General features: G+C 48.8%; 1 protein-coding gene across 1 annotated transcript in view; it reads right to left on the bottom strand.

Moving 5' to 3' along the window:
• Positions 1-14,345, bottom strand: part of PDLIM4 (PDZ and LIM domain 4) — a 53,105-nt gene that overhangs the window by 8,322 nt on the left and 30,438 nt on the right. The window contains exon 4 of the mRNA XM_052816319.1: positions 1,618-1,799. Within this exon, the coding sequence (XP_052672279.1) occupies positions 1,618-1,799 (182 nt within the window). The remainder of the gene's footprint in view (positions 1-1,617; positions 1,800-14,345) is intronic.

Raw genomic sequence — 14,345 nt, forward strand, 5'->3', positions numbered from 1 at the left:
AACAAAATTCACTTTCAAAGAAAAGCCAAAGCTCCATTTTCTGGGATCGACCTGCCTGGCCGTCCCAGTCCCCGCGGGCAGGCGAGTGCCAGCCTCGGCGGCTGGCTGGGCACAGCAGCGCCGGGCGATCGAGAGGATCGATCCCTGTGACTCCCGGGTAGCCCAAACCCTCCACGTGTGCCCCGAGTGCCCATCTGCCTTGCTACAGCCCTCTCGTACATCAACTCACACGTTTTCAATGAAAAAGGACAGGTTTTGACCAGTCCAGCCTGATCAAGCACGAATTCAAAGAGAATGCACTTCTGACTCAATTCTACTCAAATACCCAAGCTAATCTCCTGGCTTTTGGCTCACACGCAGATAACATCAGATTTTGTTCTCTGTATTTTTTGTGCGCTTCTCTTCTTTCCAACTTCATTAACTTTCCTGGAGCAGCACAGGGAATAAGCTGGCTCGCAGCGTCACTGAAACATGAATTCATGCAGGCGCAGAGTTCCCGAGCTGAAAAGAAATGCTCTTTGCTCTTTGTATTTGATACAGACGCTACTTTCTTGCAGAATATTTTGCCAGTCTGGAGGAGCATAAATCAGCAGCAGCGTAAGCCATGCGAAAGCATCGCAGTCCACAGCCTGGCCTGTCTCAAAGTCTGAGTTATCCTCCCAAACCATTCTTGGCTACAGAAAAGCTTTTTCTTTCCTACAAGCATTATTTATTTCCCAGCCTCCTGGACAGCTGCATTAAGCAGATCTTACATTTATAAACATCCCAGTTCGATGGGGTTAATTTTCTCTGCGGATACCTCCAGCTCCCAGACCAAGGGTTTGCTGCGGGGTCTGTGGCGGTGCGATCCCCGCTCCTGGGAAGGCAAACCCCTCCATTCTGCCTTGAATAAGTACTTTGAAAAACCAGGATACTAACGTCTGTGATGGTCCCTAGCATTAATCCCAGCCTGGGGACTGGATCCGATGCTGCTAATCTACCTACCCGCATCGTCAACAGAAGGATCTTATGTGGATCTGGAAAACCAGCACCTTTACCCATCTCCGAGATGAATAACTGAACATTGCTTCAGCATCACAAGCTTAAATTCAGTGTTGCAGTTTCTACATATATACACGTGGCCATTTTGTTCAGAACTTGGCATCTCCAAACTACCTTTTTTTTTTCCCTTTTTCCTCCTTTTTTCTTCCCCCCCTTCCCCCTCCCTTTTTCCCCCCCCTTTCCCCCCCCTTTTTTCTTCTTTCCCCTTTTTCCCCCTTTTTCTTCTTTCCCCTTTTTCCCCCTTTTTCTTCTTTCCCCTTTTTTCCCCTTTTTCTTCTTTCCCTCCCCTCTTCTTTTCCCCCCCTCTTCTTTTCCCCCCCTCTTCTTTTCCCCCCCTCTTCTTTTCCCCCCCTCTTCTTTTCCCCCCCTCTTCTTTTCCCCCCCTCTTCTTTTCCCCCCCTCTTCTTTTCCCCCCCTCTCCTCCCACCTCCACTCAACTAATGGAGCAGGAGCTGAACCCGGGATCTCTGGAGCTCCGGGAGCTCCAGAAACACCACAACCTCAACGCAGCCCCCTGCAACCGCGCCTGCGTGACGAGCAGCGGGACCCAGAGCGTGAGCCGTGCTCTCGTCCCACCTCTGGGCAGGAGCGATGTGGAGCCCGCTCAGCTGGCCCGGCAGAGCCGCCTCGGAGCCGCTGTTGGCGTAGAGCCGGGTCGGGTGATGGTGCTGCACGTTCGGCATCTGCTTGTTGTCCATGGGGCTGCCCCCGGCCCCGTGGGGCATCATCGGCCTCCTGCTCTGGGCAGGCCCGTTGTCCTGGAAGAGAAGAAAAAGCAGAAAAAAAACCTGTGAGGTTCAGAGTTCTTAGTATGACATACACGGAGAGACTGCGTCGGGACGTGCAGTTTGCAGTAATAATATTTTATATGCACTGTGGAAAATGGAGATATGCAGCAGGAAAAGGAAAACTCAGACTCGACCTGCAGTTAAATCTTGCTGAATCTATGCAAGCTTTCCTTGGCCTCCGACCAAATGAACTTGCCTGTTCCTCCACGGTGAGCCACTGCCAAGTATTCTGCATTTATTCTCCTGTAAAAGCATATTTGTTATTTCCGCAAAAGAAAGGCTGCGAGTCTGCTTCTCGTTTCGCGTTACATCACTCCGAGAGCGCTTATCGCTCTCCTGACTTCGGGGCAATCACTCCTGATTTACATTAGCAAAACACGGCAAACCCCAAGCTCTACAGCTACGCGTACAGGTTGGGCAAGACCCCAAGCCAAGGGGCCAATCCTGGTATTTTTGTTTACTTGCAGCTACCCTCCTCCACAAAGATCCATTTTGGGAGGTTTTCTCCCAAAATAACATCAGTCATTTACAGTGTGAGAAACGCACTGGTCAAGGGTTTAGGTTGGTATTCCTATTTTCATTTGCTTTTTAATTCCCAAGGCAAACTATGGAAATCTTTTTGTCATACGACCTCAAGTCAGGAACTCAGATGCCGTTAAAATGCAAGTTTTCCATATTATTTTACCTACATAAAACATTACCTACGTGTTTTTCCAAAGCTCTGTTAGTCAGCCCCGCACACACCCATAAATCCAACAGTACCTACAGCTAATCTTGCCGCAAGCCACGTGAGCCAGGCTTTACCTGCTAACCCTCAGCCTGGGGAGCGACCAGCAGCCCCTTCCCCAGAGAGGGGCTAATTCCAGCCATCGGGAAAAGCAGCAGAAAGCCGGACACAGCCTAAGGACACGCGCCGGCTGCTGCTATTTCCAGCCATGTGAGTCAGAAACATGCCCGTACCGATGGAAGAAAGAGATGCTTGTATAAGAGGCTGTAATCTGTTTAATCTGATTTAATCTGTTTCAGGGCAGATCCCAGCAATGCTGCCTCGCACCGGCTTTTCAGCAGACTGAAGCTGATGCAAAACCAAGCAGAAAAAGAAAACACCGTCCTGTGAACAAATAATAAAGCGCATATTGCGGGGCTTTAATACAAAGCTTACTTTTGACTAAAATAATCCAATAAATACTAATTGGAAACAAATGTTTATCACTGGTGCATGGCAGAAAACACTGGTGCTCCCAAGCCTTGTAAAAACGAACAGCTAAGAGAAATGAAAACCAGATCCTGCTAGAAAAAGATCTTGAAAGTCCAATACTTCAGTTCTTCCTAAGGCAAAACTCCCATTGATAAAAACTGGGCTAAATTAAGAACTGCAAAATCGTGCCTTTGAGGTTTTTTCTACCACCAGCTGAAAAACTGCAGACTCCGGCAAGCTCCCAGCACTTCCACCACCTCGGAAGCCTCGGCAGCCGCCCCGAGCCCTCTCGCACTGCTCCTTCCACACCGTGCATGCACACACACGTGGGGAAAACTGCCTCCAACATAATAACTTTAAATTATCTATTAAAAAAGGAATTTTGCTGCCAGGAATAATATAATTTTAACTGTTCCCCAATTTATATTCTTTAAAAAAAAAACAACCCAAACCCAACCAGGCTATGGGTTTCCAGTTCCCAGATTTACATTATTATTTCAAGGGAAATAAAGAAAACTCTTTCAACCATGACACAGAGAGGAAAAGAAGGATCATAAACATTTCGGGGAAAAAAGCAATGGCCCATGCTGCCTGGCAGGCCGCTGCGAGCTACAGAGTTATACTTTTAAAAAGCCATTATGGTTAATTATCTGTGCGTCAGGACCCAGACGCACACTCGGTCCGAGGGAAGCGGTGGCTGGAGCCTTTGCCTGCAGAGGACCGAGCAGGATCCTCCGCTCTCCTCCGGCCCCACGGGCTCCTCCGTACCAGGGACACCCAGACCCTTCGCCGGGGAGCACGGGGCTGGCGGCTATTTCTGGCATGAAAACCTCCTCCAGCAAAGGGCCCAGAGACCATAATCTCCACAGACTTGCTTTAATCCAAGGTAGCTTGTAAAGCGTTGCCCGTTTGTCCCTGTTAAGCTCAGCAATTTGTACAGGGAGAGCAAACGTTGCTATAAAGCTAAAACTTATTGCTTGGGCACTCTCCAAAAGGCATGAAAGCCCGGTGATGGAAATGGGGCTTTTCAGAGCCCCCCCTGCACTGCCGAGCTGCTCGGCATCCCCAGTTGCCACCAGCTCCCCATCCCGCAGGGACGGGGATGCTCATGGTGGTGACAGCTCACGTTCCCTCTGCTCAGCCGTGTTATAAAGCCAGAGGTGACCCTGCAGCATCCACAGGGATCAACAGGCTCCTCCTGACGGACACCGGAGCGCTCCCGCTACCCTAACAGCTACCAGACCAAGACCATGGAAGTGAAGCAATGGATGTCCCTCAGCCTTTTCCACCAAGTTCTTGGCAGGCTTTGAAGAGCTGTGCTTCATGTCAGGGGCAGCTAACGGCTTTGGGGGAAACACAGAGAAAGCATTTACCCCTCTGAGAGCACACCAGTCTTTGCCTTCTTCGCTGCTCTCAGTTTCTCTGCTACATAACTTTCCTGTTGCACAAAAAGCTGTTCTTGGGACAGAGCTCTGTCTCCTTTTTCTCATCTCAAAGGCCGTGAGACTGCAAGGCTTTGCATTGTGCAAAACACTCATGCATTCGTTCTCGGAAACCTAGAACCAGATGGATTTCTTTCCGGTTCTCAAATTCAAAATCAGAAAAAAATTCCCCCCTTTGGGACCTAGTTTGCTTTTCTCTGCTGGCTTTTCTTCCTGCTTTTTATGGTCTCTCTTAAATTACAAGGGTTTGCAAACCCTTCCTAAGAGCTGGCCTGCGAAGTTTCACCGAGGAGAACTCTTTTAGCTCACGGAACAGAAACTCGCAATCTGTTTTCTCACGCTTGCCTTCTAGGACCATCAGTTACGAAGCGTAACCGACCTCCTGACACGCAGCACTTGGAGCTCCTGGAGCCCAGGCCTCCTCACTCCTAGCAGAGACGATTCACACAGCTACCCCACAGCAGATAAATGCAAGGCAGAGCTAGAAAAGAGCTGTTTGAAGTCCCAGTCCCAGGGAGCAGGCGGGTTTTGGGGTGGGTTTGTGTGTGGCAAGCACCCTCGGCCAGTGCCCAGCCAGACTGACCTTCGCTGGTCACCACCTTGCTGGAGACCCCCAGCCCGTCCCTTCCCACCGAGGGAAGGAACAAACAGAGGAAAAGGGATTATTTGGAGGAGAATGAGCCACAGCAAACAAAAAAAGATGACCTGCAGCAACCACTTGCCTTGGCCACCCCGTGCACAACTTCATCAAAACACCTCCTCATCCTCCTCGAGATGCATTTATCAGCGTTGCATGAACGCAGCCTGTGCCTTATCAAACACAGGTAAGGGCTGCCCTTACCGAGACAGTATTTATATCCCGAGGAACTATTTCCAGCAGAAGGAAGACGCGACACGGTGTACAGGAGTGTTTCTCTTGGCAGCGGGCGCAGAAAGTCGTACGTACGTAGCTGTGGTAGGAGCAGCGCCGGCAGCAAGCAGCGCCTTGCCTGGAGCCGCTGTCGGGCTATAAGCACCGATGAGCCACGTTGGGTTGGCTATCGTGCCTGAGCTACTGCATCTCTTTCCACCGACTCTCGGACACCGACAGCCAGATGCCGTCAACTTTGCTCGCACTGAGCTGGAGCTCCCTGTGCAGAGTCTCAAGCACGTTCTTGGGTGCCACCGTTTATTAAGATGGGAGAAAAGAGATGATAAACTCGTTTTCAGATGCCTGGCTCTTGTCTCCCCGACACAACGCAGCATCGAGAGCACAAAAGGAATGATTTTCTGAAGCAAAGAGCCCATACCACTAATCAGCTGAAACATGAAGGGTGTCTATAAATCCTATAAGGGAAAAAAATTCATGAGATACGCACGAGGAAATCTGGAAGAGAAAGAGGTTGTTCTATCCCAAACAGGACTGATATATTAGGTCTGCACCGTTGCTGGAAACAGGTACAGGTCTTCAATTTCCTTAATGAAAACCTTTTTTTCTGCAACAGCTGTTGACATAAGGGAGCGCGTTTGCAGCCGGTGACCCTGCCAGCCTCGGGCCACGCTGAGCACGCGCAGCTGGCTCTGCGGTGGCCACAGAAAGAGTTTTTTCTCATGTATATACAACAGGAGTTAAGGCTGGTGCTTAGAACGAGACTCTACTAACAAGAGACCGATGCCACTTGTATTATTGGAAAAACACGCTATTAAATTGAAAACCAAACAAAATCTCTCAAGACATCTAGAAAATAAAGCACGAAGCAAACAAAAATCATCCCACCACCACCACAACACGTAACTTGTTCTGGCATTCATCAGAAAAAAAAAAAAAAAATTTAAGAGGGAGAAAAGGGGCTCGGCTGGGCTGCTGAGGAGCTGGTGGCCCTTGCACCCAGTGGGTGCTTCTGCGAGGGGCAGCCCGAGAGGCAGCGCGCTCCGGCACAGCACCCGGCATCCACCCCAGCAGTCCCTCCAAACGGGAATTCTGTGCTGGAAGGAAAACAATGTTCTCAAAACATGGGATTTCCTTTTATATTTAAGGGAAAGAAACTGAGTGAAGGATTTAATCCTGGGAATTCCTCAAAGAGCTAGAAATAGGGAGAGCTTTTTTTCCTTCCTTCTTCTACAAGCACTTATTCAATTTCTAGCAAGTCCCTCTGTTCCGTGACTGCTTATTAGCAAATCTCTTTTCCCCTGTATCAGCTGAAGGTATTTCGTTCAGCTACAGCGTGATGCCTGGACACAGCCAGCGGAGCAATGTGCACAATCAGCAAAGTAATGAAGCTCCAATGCTTTTCACAGGATATATCGTTTCCAGTTTCAGGAAACATACAGGGGACCATTAAAAGAAGCAAGTTGAAGATTTCAACAGAAATACAAATATACTCTGTGGCTTCACCAGGCAGAGCTAAAACATACTCTAGGTAACAAATATGAAGATAGGCTTTGCCTGCTCATTGCAGTTGTGCCCTGACTCTGCTGGAGTAGCTGAATTGAGGCACTTTCAATCCTCAGGGTTTTTTGTCAAACCTGTAATAGGACAGAAGACTCAAAAATTAAAAACTTCTATCAAGCTAATCACTGCTGAAAGAAGTGTTCCTATAAACAGGAAAACATGCAACCAACCAAGAATTTTCAAAAGGTTTGAAAAATCAGTCTCAGTCCTTCTCTCTTTGGGAGAGAGTTTATCATCTTTTGAAACCACCTTTTGTAGAGTCAACAAAACCTCTAAATCTCTTCAGATTTTCAAAATACATCAAGGCAAGCACACAGTTGCAGCTGTCTGCTTAACGGGAATAACATTGGAATCCAAAGCTGGGAAGAGTTTAACTCATGGATTTGAACCTAAGCCCTTCTCTGGGCAAGCAGAAGTCCCCCGTGCTCGCTACCTCAGCCGTGCTCTTCAGGGCTGTGTTTTGCAGAGCTGCAGGAGTTAACTGCCCTTCGCACTCAGAGAATATGCTATACCAGACATGATTTCTTAAGAGTTTTGAGAACTCACATTTGTATTCTGATACACTTTGGTAAAATACATCCAGCCTTACTTTCCTAAAGTTTGACAATTTTGCTGCCTCAAATTTTCTTATTCTTAAGGGGAGGGGGGGAGAAAAAAAAGTTTTGTGGTTTTTTTTTTCTTTTTTTTTTGACATTTTGCAAAATGCCCTATTTGCCCTTTCAGCCTTTTTCAAGCACAAGTCTTTAGCTCTAGAGACCACAGGTTTTGGACACAGCTTGAGAGAACATCTTCATGTTCTGATCCAAAGCATTTAAAAGTTCATTCACTTCACAGCGTATTAAATTAGACCCCTAAAAGGCCACAAGTACAAACAAAATAATTCATCTCATTTTCCAGACTATCAGACAGAGATTAAAACTGGACATTGCTAATTTGAGAGGCCAACGTTGGCTCCTACAACCTCCATGTCAGCACCTACACCCATGGCCTGATTTGGAAGGGCATTGAGCAACGGTAGCTTTGGCACATCTGAGAAACCTTCCCTGGGAGCAGACCCACCAGCTGCAGAGCCGAACACACCTCCGAAATTACACCTCCGAGCCCCAAATCCATCCCGGAGCCCACTTGCGCAGTGGTGGGAGAAGATCTGCAGGGACAGGACCAGCAGCAGCTCTGGTTCCCACCGGCGCAGGCACCCAGCCACCGTGGGGATCGCCTGCAAGACGTTTATTTTGCTAAGCCCAGGGGAGCCAGTCCTGCTCTCCGTTATAAACACGTGCTGCATCAGACTTAAACAGAGCTGAAGGTCATCAACAGCTTGGCTCAGCCGAAAGCAGTTTTCTGTTCGATGTACTTCGGATCCACTCTCTTCCTAAAACCAGAACACAATCAGTCAGCGTCAGCTAGACATTTGCTGCCAAAAATGCTGAATTAGAGACACGAGCGTCGCTATTTGTGCACCAGGAGGTCAAAGCATCCCTTAGCCAAGGGGTCACCTGGAAGAGGTACCCCTCGTGAGCACGCTCGGTTACTTGTGTCCGTCTTCCAGCAGCAGCAGGATGAGCCCGAGTGCTCCGGCTCCTCACCGGCATTTGACTTCTCTCTCCCTCGCTCCGAGCTTGGGTAACTGAGCCCAGCTGCGTTCTGCCGAGAGCCCGCCAGCGACTCGCCGACTGACTCTGCAATATATGGCTAAAAGATGTGTCCCTGGCATCGGTCCCTCAGCTGCCAACCATGGAAGAGAAGAGGACAAGAGCACCTTTCTGCGGAACCGGGATAACGTTTGTACGTCACTATTAGCGTTATCAGGAGACCACCGGAGCATCTGCCTCAAGAGCTACGCCTGAAGGAAGGTCGGCTTAGAGCAAACCCATCACGGTTCTGCAAGGCTGAGCAGCGGTTTGAGACCCGTCCCCACCGTGCCTGCTGTCCAACGCGCCCAGACAGCCTGGTGATGGGCTCCCCGGCTTCTCCAACGGGCGCCTGGCACCGCTGGCTGCCCAGGGCTCAAGGGGACTAGCTCAGACCTGGCAGCAAGAGAAAAGAATAGGATATGGGCAAGGATTTTTTTTTTTAAAGTGAAGATGCAATTTCTGCCCCTGGCTGTCTTTTCTTCTGACCCAAGGGGTACAGTCGGACTTCAACGACCTGATTCTGACCTCTCCTGGCAGAGGGCTTTTTGTGGGCAAAATTGTACTGCCTTCATTGCTGCAAGTCTTCTTTCATACATATGTGACAAGCAATTAAGGCTGAAGACATATCCTAGCATGTCCCGACACCCTCAAAGACTGAAATTCAGCCTCGGCACAGAAGACAACTGCAATGCAGTGACCCCTTCCTCTCCTCCCCCCGAGCTTTTCAACAGCAAAGACAGTGCCTTGCCTCTGATAAACTGGTTCAAAAGTCCTAGAAATAGAAATCATATTATTACCCCACAGAGGACGTGTACGGGATGGATAGCACAGTTTTCATCTGAATGCAAATAACAGATTTACACTGTGGCCGGTGTCCACAGGAGCGGGATCAATTCTCCAGCTCACTGCCTCAAAAGAAGCCCCATGGCCAACCCTTATGTCAAAGGCTGCCCCCAAAGCTAGGGGAAAAGGATAAATTTTAAAAGCTACACACAGTTTAACACATATCCCTATGAGCACAGTTCAGATGCTGTGTTGAGATGCTGTTCTTACAGACTAAGCAGGCTTCAATCTAACTTTAAAAGGCTCTCTAAGTATGATCCTATTTAGCTCAGCTCAGAAGACTAGCAGATAAGAAAAAAAGGTCGGGTGTAGTTTGCTGAAGCTGGATGAACAGAGCATGTGGGTTATTTTATGAAACGGATTTCAAATATTCTGCCAAGTTCCTCTTTCAGCGTATACCACGGTCTGAAGTAAAACTTCATCCATCACGTCCTTCTCGCTACACTCCTTTCACAGTCATCAGCTAAACACCAAATTCGTTTTTCAGATCTCTCTAAGTAAGAGACCAAACCCTTAAAATCAGATGGTCTTTTAGTTAAAAGGCCGCAGACAACGTTCACGTGAAACATGACTCAAGCTGGAGCCTGGCTGAGCCCCAGCCTGCCCGCGTCCCCGGGACGGTCTGTACCCTGAGGACGCATGGCTGCCAGGGCACAGCCGGTGAGATCGTGGGACAGGGACCCAACACAAGCCCCACAGCCTCGTGCCGGCCCTCAGACATGCCGAAAAACACCCGTGGGTCGTGTCCTGGCAGGCAGAGGTGCAGCCCCTGCGAGCATTGCTAAGGTTTGCTCAGCTTTGTGGTCTTGGACCTGGCAGTCAGGCTCGTTTTAAAGCGCTTATTTCTGTATTACACGCTGCAATTTCTACCAAAACCCCTGCCAGCTACAGCAAAAGCATTATATGAAAGTCTCCATTGCTTTCTGTTTAATTGCTGTTACGGCAGGGAGCAGGCTGAGGTCAGCCCCGCCGCCTCCCGTCCGTGCAAATCTCCAACCGCAAACCCCCACTTCCACAGGTAAAACACACGTACCTTCACGGACAGCAGCCTGGCTTAGTTTTTCAGGAGTAATTCCACAAACACACGACTCCAGGAGCTAGGGCTTGACCAAAAAAACCCGCTGCCCTCGCCTCGGGCACCACAGAGTCACCGGGGCCAGCACCGGGCTGCGGCTCACCCCACCGAGAGCGCCCGATCACGAGCGACAGCGGCGGAGAGGGAAAAGGTGAACACTTCCTACTAGCTTTAAATGATGTGTCACTTCTGACAGGTTATAGCTGCCTTGACAAGAGTCACCTGAAATATATTTGCACAGGCAGGAAAGTTTCTAAACCATTTGTAAACAATGGTTGGGTATTTCTTAACTTCCAGGAGGAAGAGACTGACCTCTTTCTGAAGGAGTGCTCTCACGAGAAGCAGCTCCGATGTAAAATGAGGTATTGTTAAAAAAAAGTACTTTTAGGGTGAGCTGGGAAAACATTCCAGCTCTATGTTTGCACATGTTCTGCACTATATACTGTATAGCACAAGGACAGCACACACCTAACCCAGGGACAATCTCTCACAATTAGAGAAGTAAGCTACACAGACCCTTCTTAAGGAGCAAACACTTTTCCACCTTGATGCGGTCACGCTGATGGCCACCGGGGAGGGTCCGATGGCTGCTGGCTCCCCACAGCTCCGGCGAACAGCTTCACCCCCCGGGATAAGCCACAGCCCTCCTGCGATTTAAAGAGCTCAAGAGGGACTTGAGCTGCAACGCCACGACTTTATCCCTTAAGCTACCTGGCTCCCCAGTGGTCTCTTAAAAATCCACAGCAATGGAAAAAAGTTACCCAAGACCGGCAAGAATGATTAAAATGTGTTTCCATTTATCTCGCCTGCTCCAGTGCAGAGGGCATGTTTTTAATATCAAGGATGCAAGGGGGTGTCTAACAAGCAGAGGGAGGAGGGCTTTGTACAAATGTATCGGTTTTATTAACACTTTCATAAAAAAGCAAGATAGCTGGGGATCATAGGCTCTACTGAACTGGAGGGCACAGGATATACTGGCTGCGTTTTCAAAACACCTTCGGGCAAAGCTCTGCAGACAAAGCCCTTCTGCACAGGCAACGTAAATACATTTGGACATGGGAGTAACTATTGCACTGCAGTAACATCATAAACTCTGTTAAGGCTCAGGCTAGGTGTGAGTATCTCTGGCTCTCACAGTCCTAAGACAACCTCAGCCGCAGTTTCACATGAACAGAACTAATATTCACGGTAAGTAATTTTAGAAGAAATTAGGCTAGGTGAAGAAGCCTAAGAATAAAAGAATTTCTATGTATAAGCAGTATTTAACTTTCATTCATACAGGAAAACCTAATGACCATTAACAGAAAATAAACATCAATAAAACCTCAAGGTATTTTTGCAATACAATAACCCTGGATAACAAAGGTACAAGAGCCTCGAAATGTCCTCCTCTCTCCGGCAGCAGCAGCGGTGCCCTTCTGCCAGATGACTATCTAGCCATAGCTAAGCTCAGCGACGGTCTAAACCCTAGAAAGGATTTTCTCTCTGCTTCCCAGTGTTCAGGGTCACCTTTCCAGCCCCAGGAGCAGACAGCTAAGGTGCAGGAGAGCATTGCTCAGTGCAGGCAACGCATCCCGCCAGTGCTCAGCCTCCAGCTGCCCCCGCCGTGCACGGGCTGCCGTGTGTGTTGGCTCAGCCTCCCCACTCATAGAAAATAACGTCTGCTACAGAGACAAAAACCTCCAAAACCATCACAAGTATCCACCCCGGCCTCCTGCCTGCTCCCCCTCCTCTTAAGGAAGATGCTGCTGTTCCCTTTTCAGTGCCACCTGACCGAGCCACCATTTAATGCTACCCTTAAATCACTTTTCTCACCCTCTGGTGTTTGGCTTAAAGAACAAGCCTAGCGAGCTTAACTCTAACGGGCATTGTCCTGATTTCATCCTTTTCAGCTTGCTGTCTCTCTCCTCTACTCCCAGTCGGGGGAATTGTTGCATTTTCAGGTGTTACGGTATCACACCTTCTGATTTTCTTTCCATAACCACTACCAGCAGCTAATGGAGAGAAAAAAGCATCACTGGCAACAAGCTAAACTTCAGTCTACAGAAATATTACATGCTTAAGCCCAGAAGATGCCTACTTCATCACCGCGGCTTATCTGAACGTCTCTTTCTGTAAAAGCCAGGGTAAATTACACAAAAAACCACAACAAAAGCAATGGGATAATATTTTGGTTTTCATTTTGGAACACCCCAGCCTTTTGCTTTCACTCATTAATAAAGAAGATAAACTCAGCTCGAGTCAAAAACACGTCTCAGTCTTTCCTGCTAACAAACAAGCCCTGGCAGTGCCCGTGGGACGCCCCAGCCCTCTGCGGCAGGAGCGTGCTGTTCCAGGGGATGGGAGGCAGCTGCTGCAGCCCGGCCGTCCCGGGCTTTCCGCACGTCCTGGCTGCCATTTACCCACCCCTCCTGCCAAAAAGAGTTTTGGGAGCCGCTCCCTGCCCTCACCCCATCCCCTTCACCGGCCGGTCCACCCCGTGCCGCTCGGCTGGCTGCACGGAGTCCGGGGGACCACAGTGAGCATCCCTCCTGCACCCAGCATCCCTCCTGCACCCAGCATCCCTCCTGCACCCAGCATCCCTCCTGCACCCAGCATCCCCCCCCAACCGCTCGGGGACTGCTCCCTACACGTGCTCTCACCCCAGCAGGTCAAACAAGTGACTGCAAAGAGCAATTCATTCATCTTAAGTGAGCAACAAGGAAAAACCATAGAATCATCACAGAATATCTCAAGTTGGAAGGGACCCATGAAATGGGGTAAGTTATTTTTCCCAATGGGTAAGAACAGCAGCACTGAACTACACGTCTGCTTCCAAACCAGCACTTGGTATTTCTGTGTACACAAGCAGGCAGCTTCCTTACCTGTGTTAACAGAGTCATCACTGAAACTGATGTTATCAACTAAAATAACACTGCACATATCTGCATTAGTACTTTATCCAACAACATTTTCTGTTTTGTCCTAAATAAACCCACAGTTTGTATTTTAGTATAGCTCCTATTTACTTTCTATGAGAGCAAACTAGTCAAGTTACCTGGGCAGAAGAAAACACCATTTTGAAGTTTCCATTCCCATTTTTAATTTTATCGTCAGATTGGTCTTTCCTCTTTCATACACCAGGATTATTGAAGCTCACTTAGCAAAGATGCTGATTTATGTAAGAGGTATATAGAGGATTTCACATAAAAGGTTACAGCTACGAGAGATTAACGTGTTACAGTGGTACTGAGAAAATTCCTTTGTTTTCAAACGATTCAACGTGATATCACAGGAAAAAAATAAACACAAGCGCACACCAGCTTGTGTGTAACCTCTTCACCCAGTAAATTAGATCAGCAGATTTTGGTGGTGTACAAACCTCTGATACCCAAATGTGAAATACTGCCTGAGTATCCGCAGTTCAAGGCTGACGCCGCTTACAGCAGCCATCAGGATTCGGCATGTTTCTGCTATTAAATCAGTCCTCAAACAACGCGCTGGGAGTTCCCACGCGACGGGAACCCAGTCTTGTGCCAGGGCATTATCTCATCCTTTGTTTTCCCAAAAGTACGAGGCAGACATTTTCCCCCTCCTTCAGCCCCGAGAGCACCAGTGGATGCCCGCGCGAGGACTGGTTCGACGGGGGAGCCGGGGGTCCCGGCGGGAGCTTTCCCAGGAGCAGCCGTGGCCCATCCCGCCCTGCCAACCAGGGGAGGAAGGAAGGTCGGTCACCTTGAGAAAGGAAATTCCACCTCTCCAGCGAGGAGGCTTTAACCCCTGGTTCACAGAAACAAGTATGGCCTATGCCATGCTTTTGCAAAGACGTGTACGGAAATTTCCTGCACGACACCAACCCACTGAGAACTTAAAGCAATACTCGGAGCCAATTAATCAAATGAGGAGTCATTCAT

This window comes from Harpia harpyja, chromosome 20, assembly GCF_026419915.1.
Source record: "Harpia harpyja isolate bHarHar1 chromosome 20, bHarHar1 primary haplotype, whole genome shotgun sequence".
NCBI lineage: Eukaryota > Metazoa > Chordata > Aves > Accipitriformes > Accipitridae > Harpia > Harpia harpyja.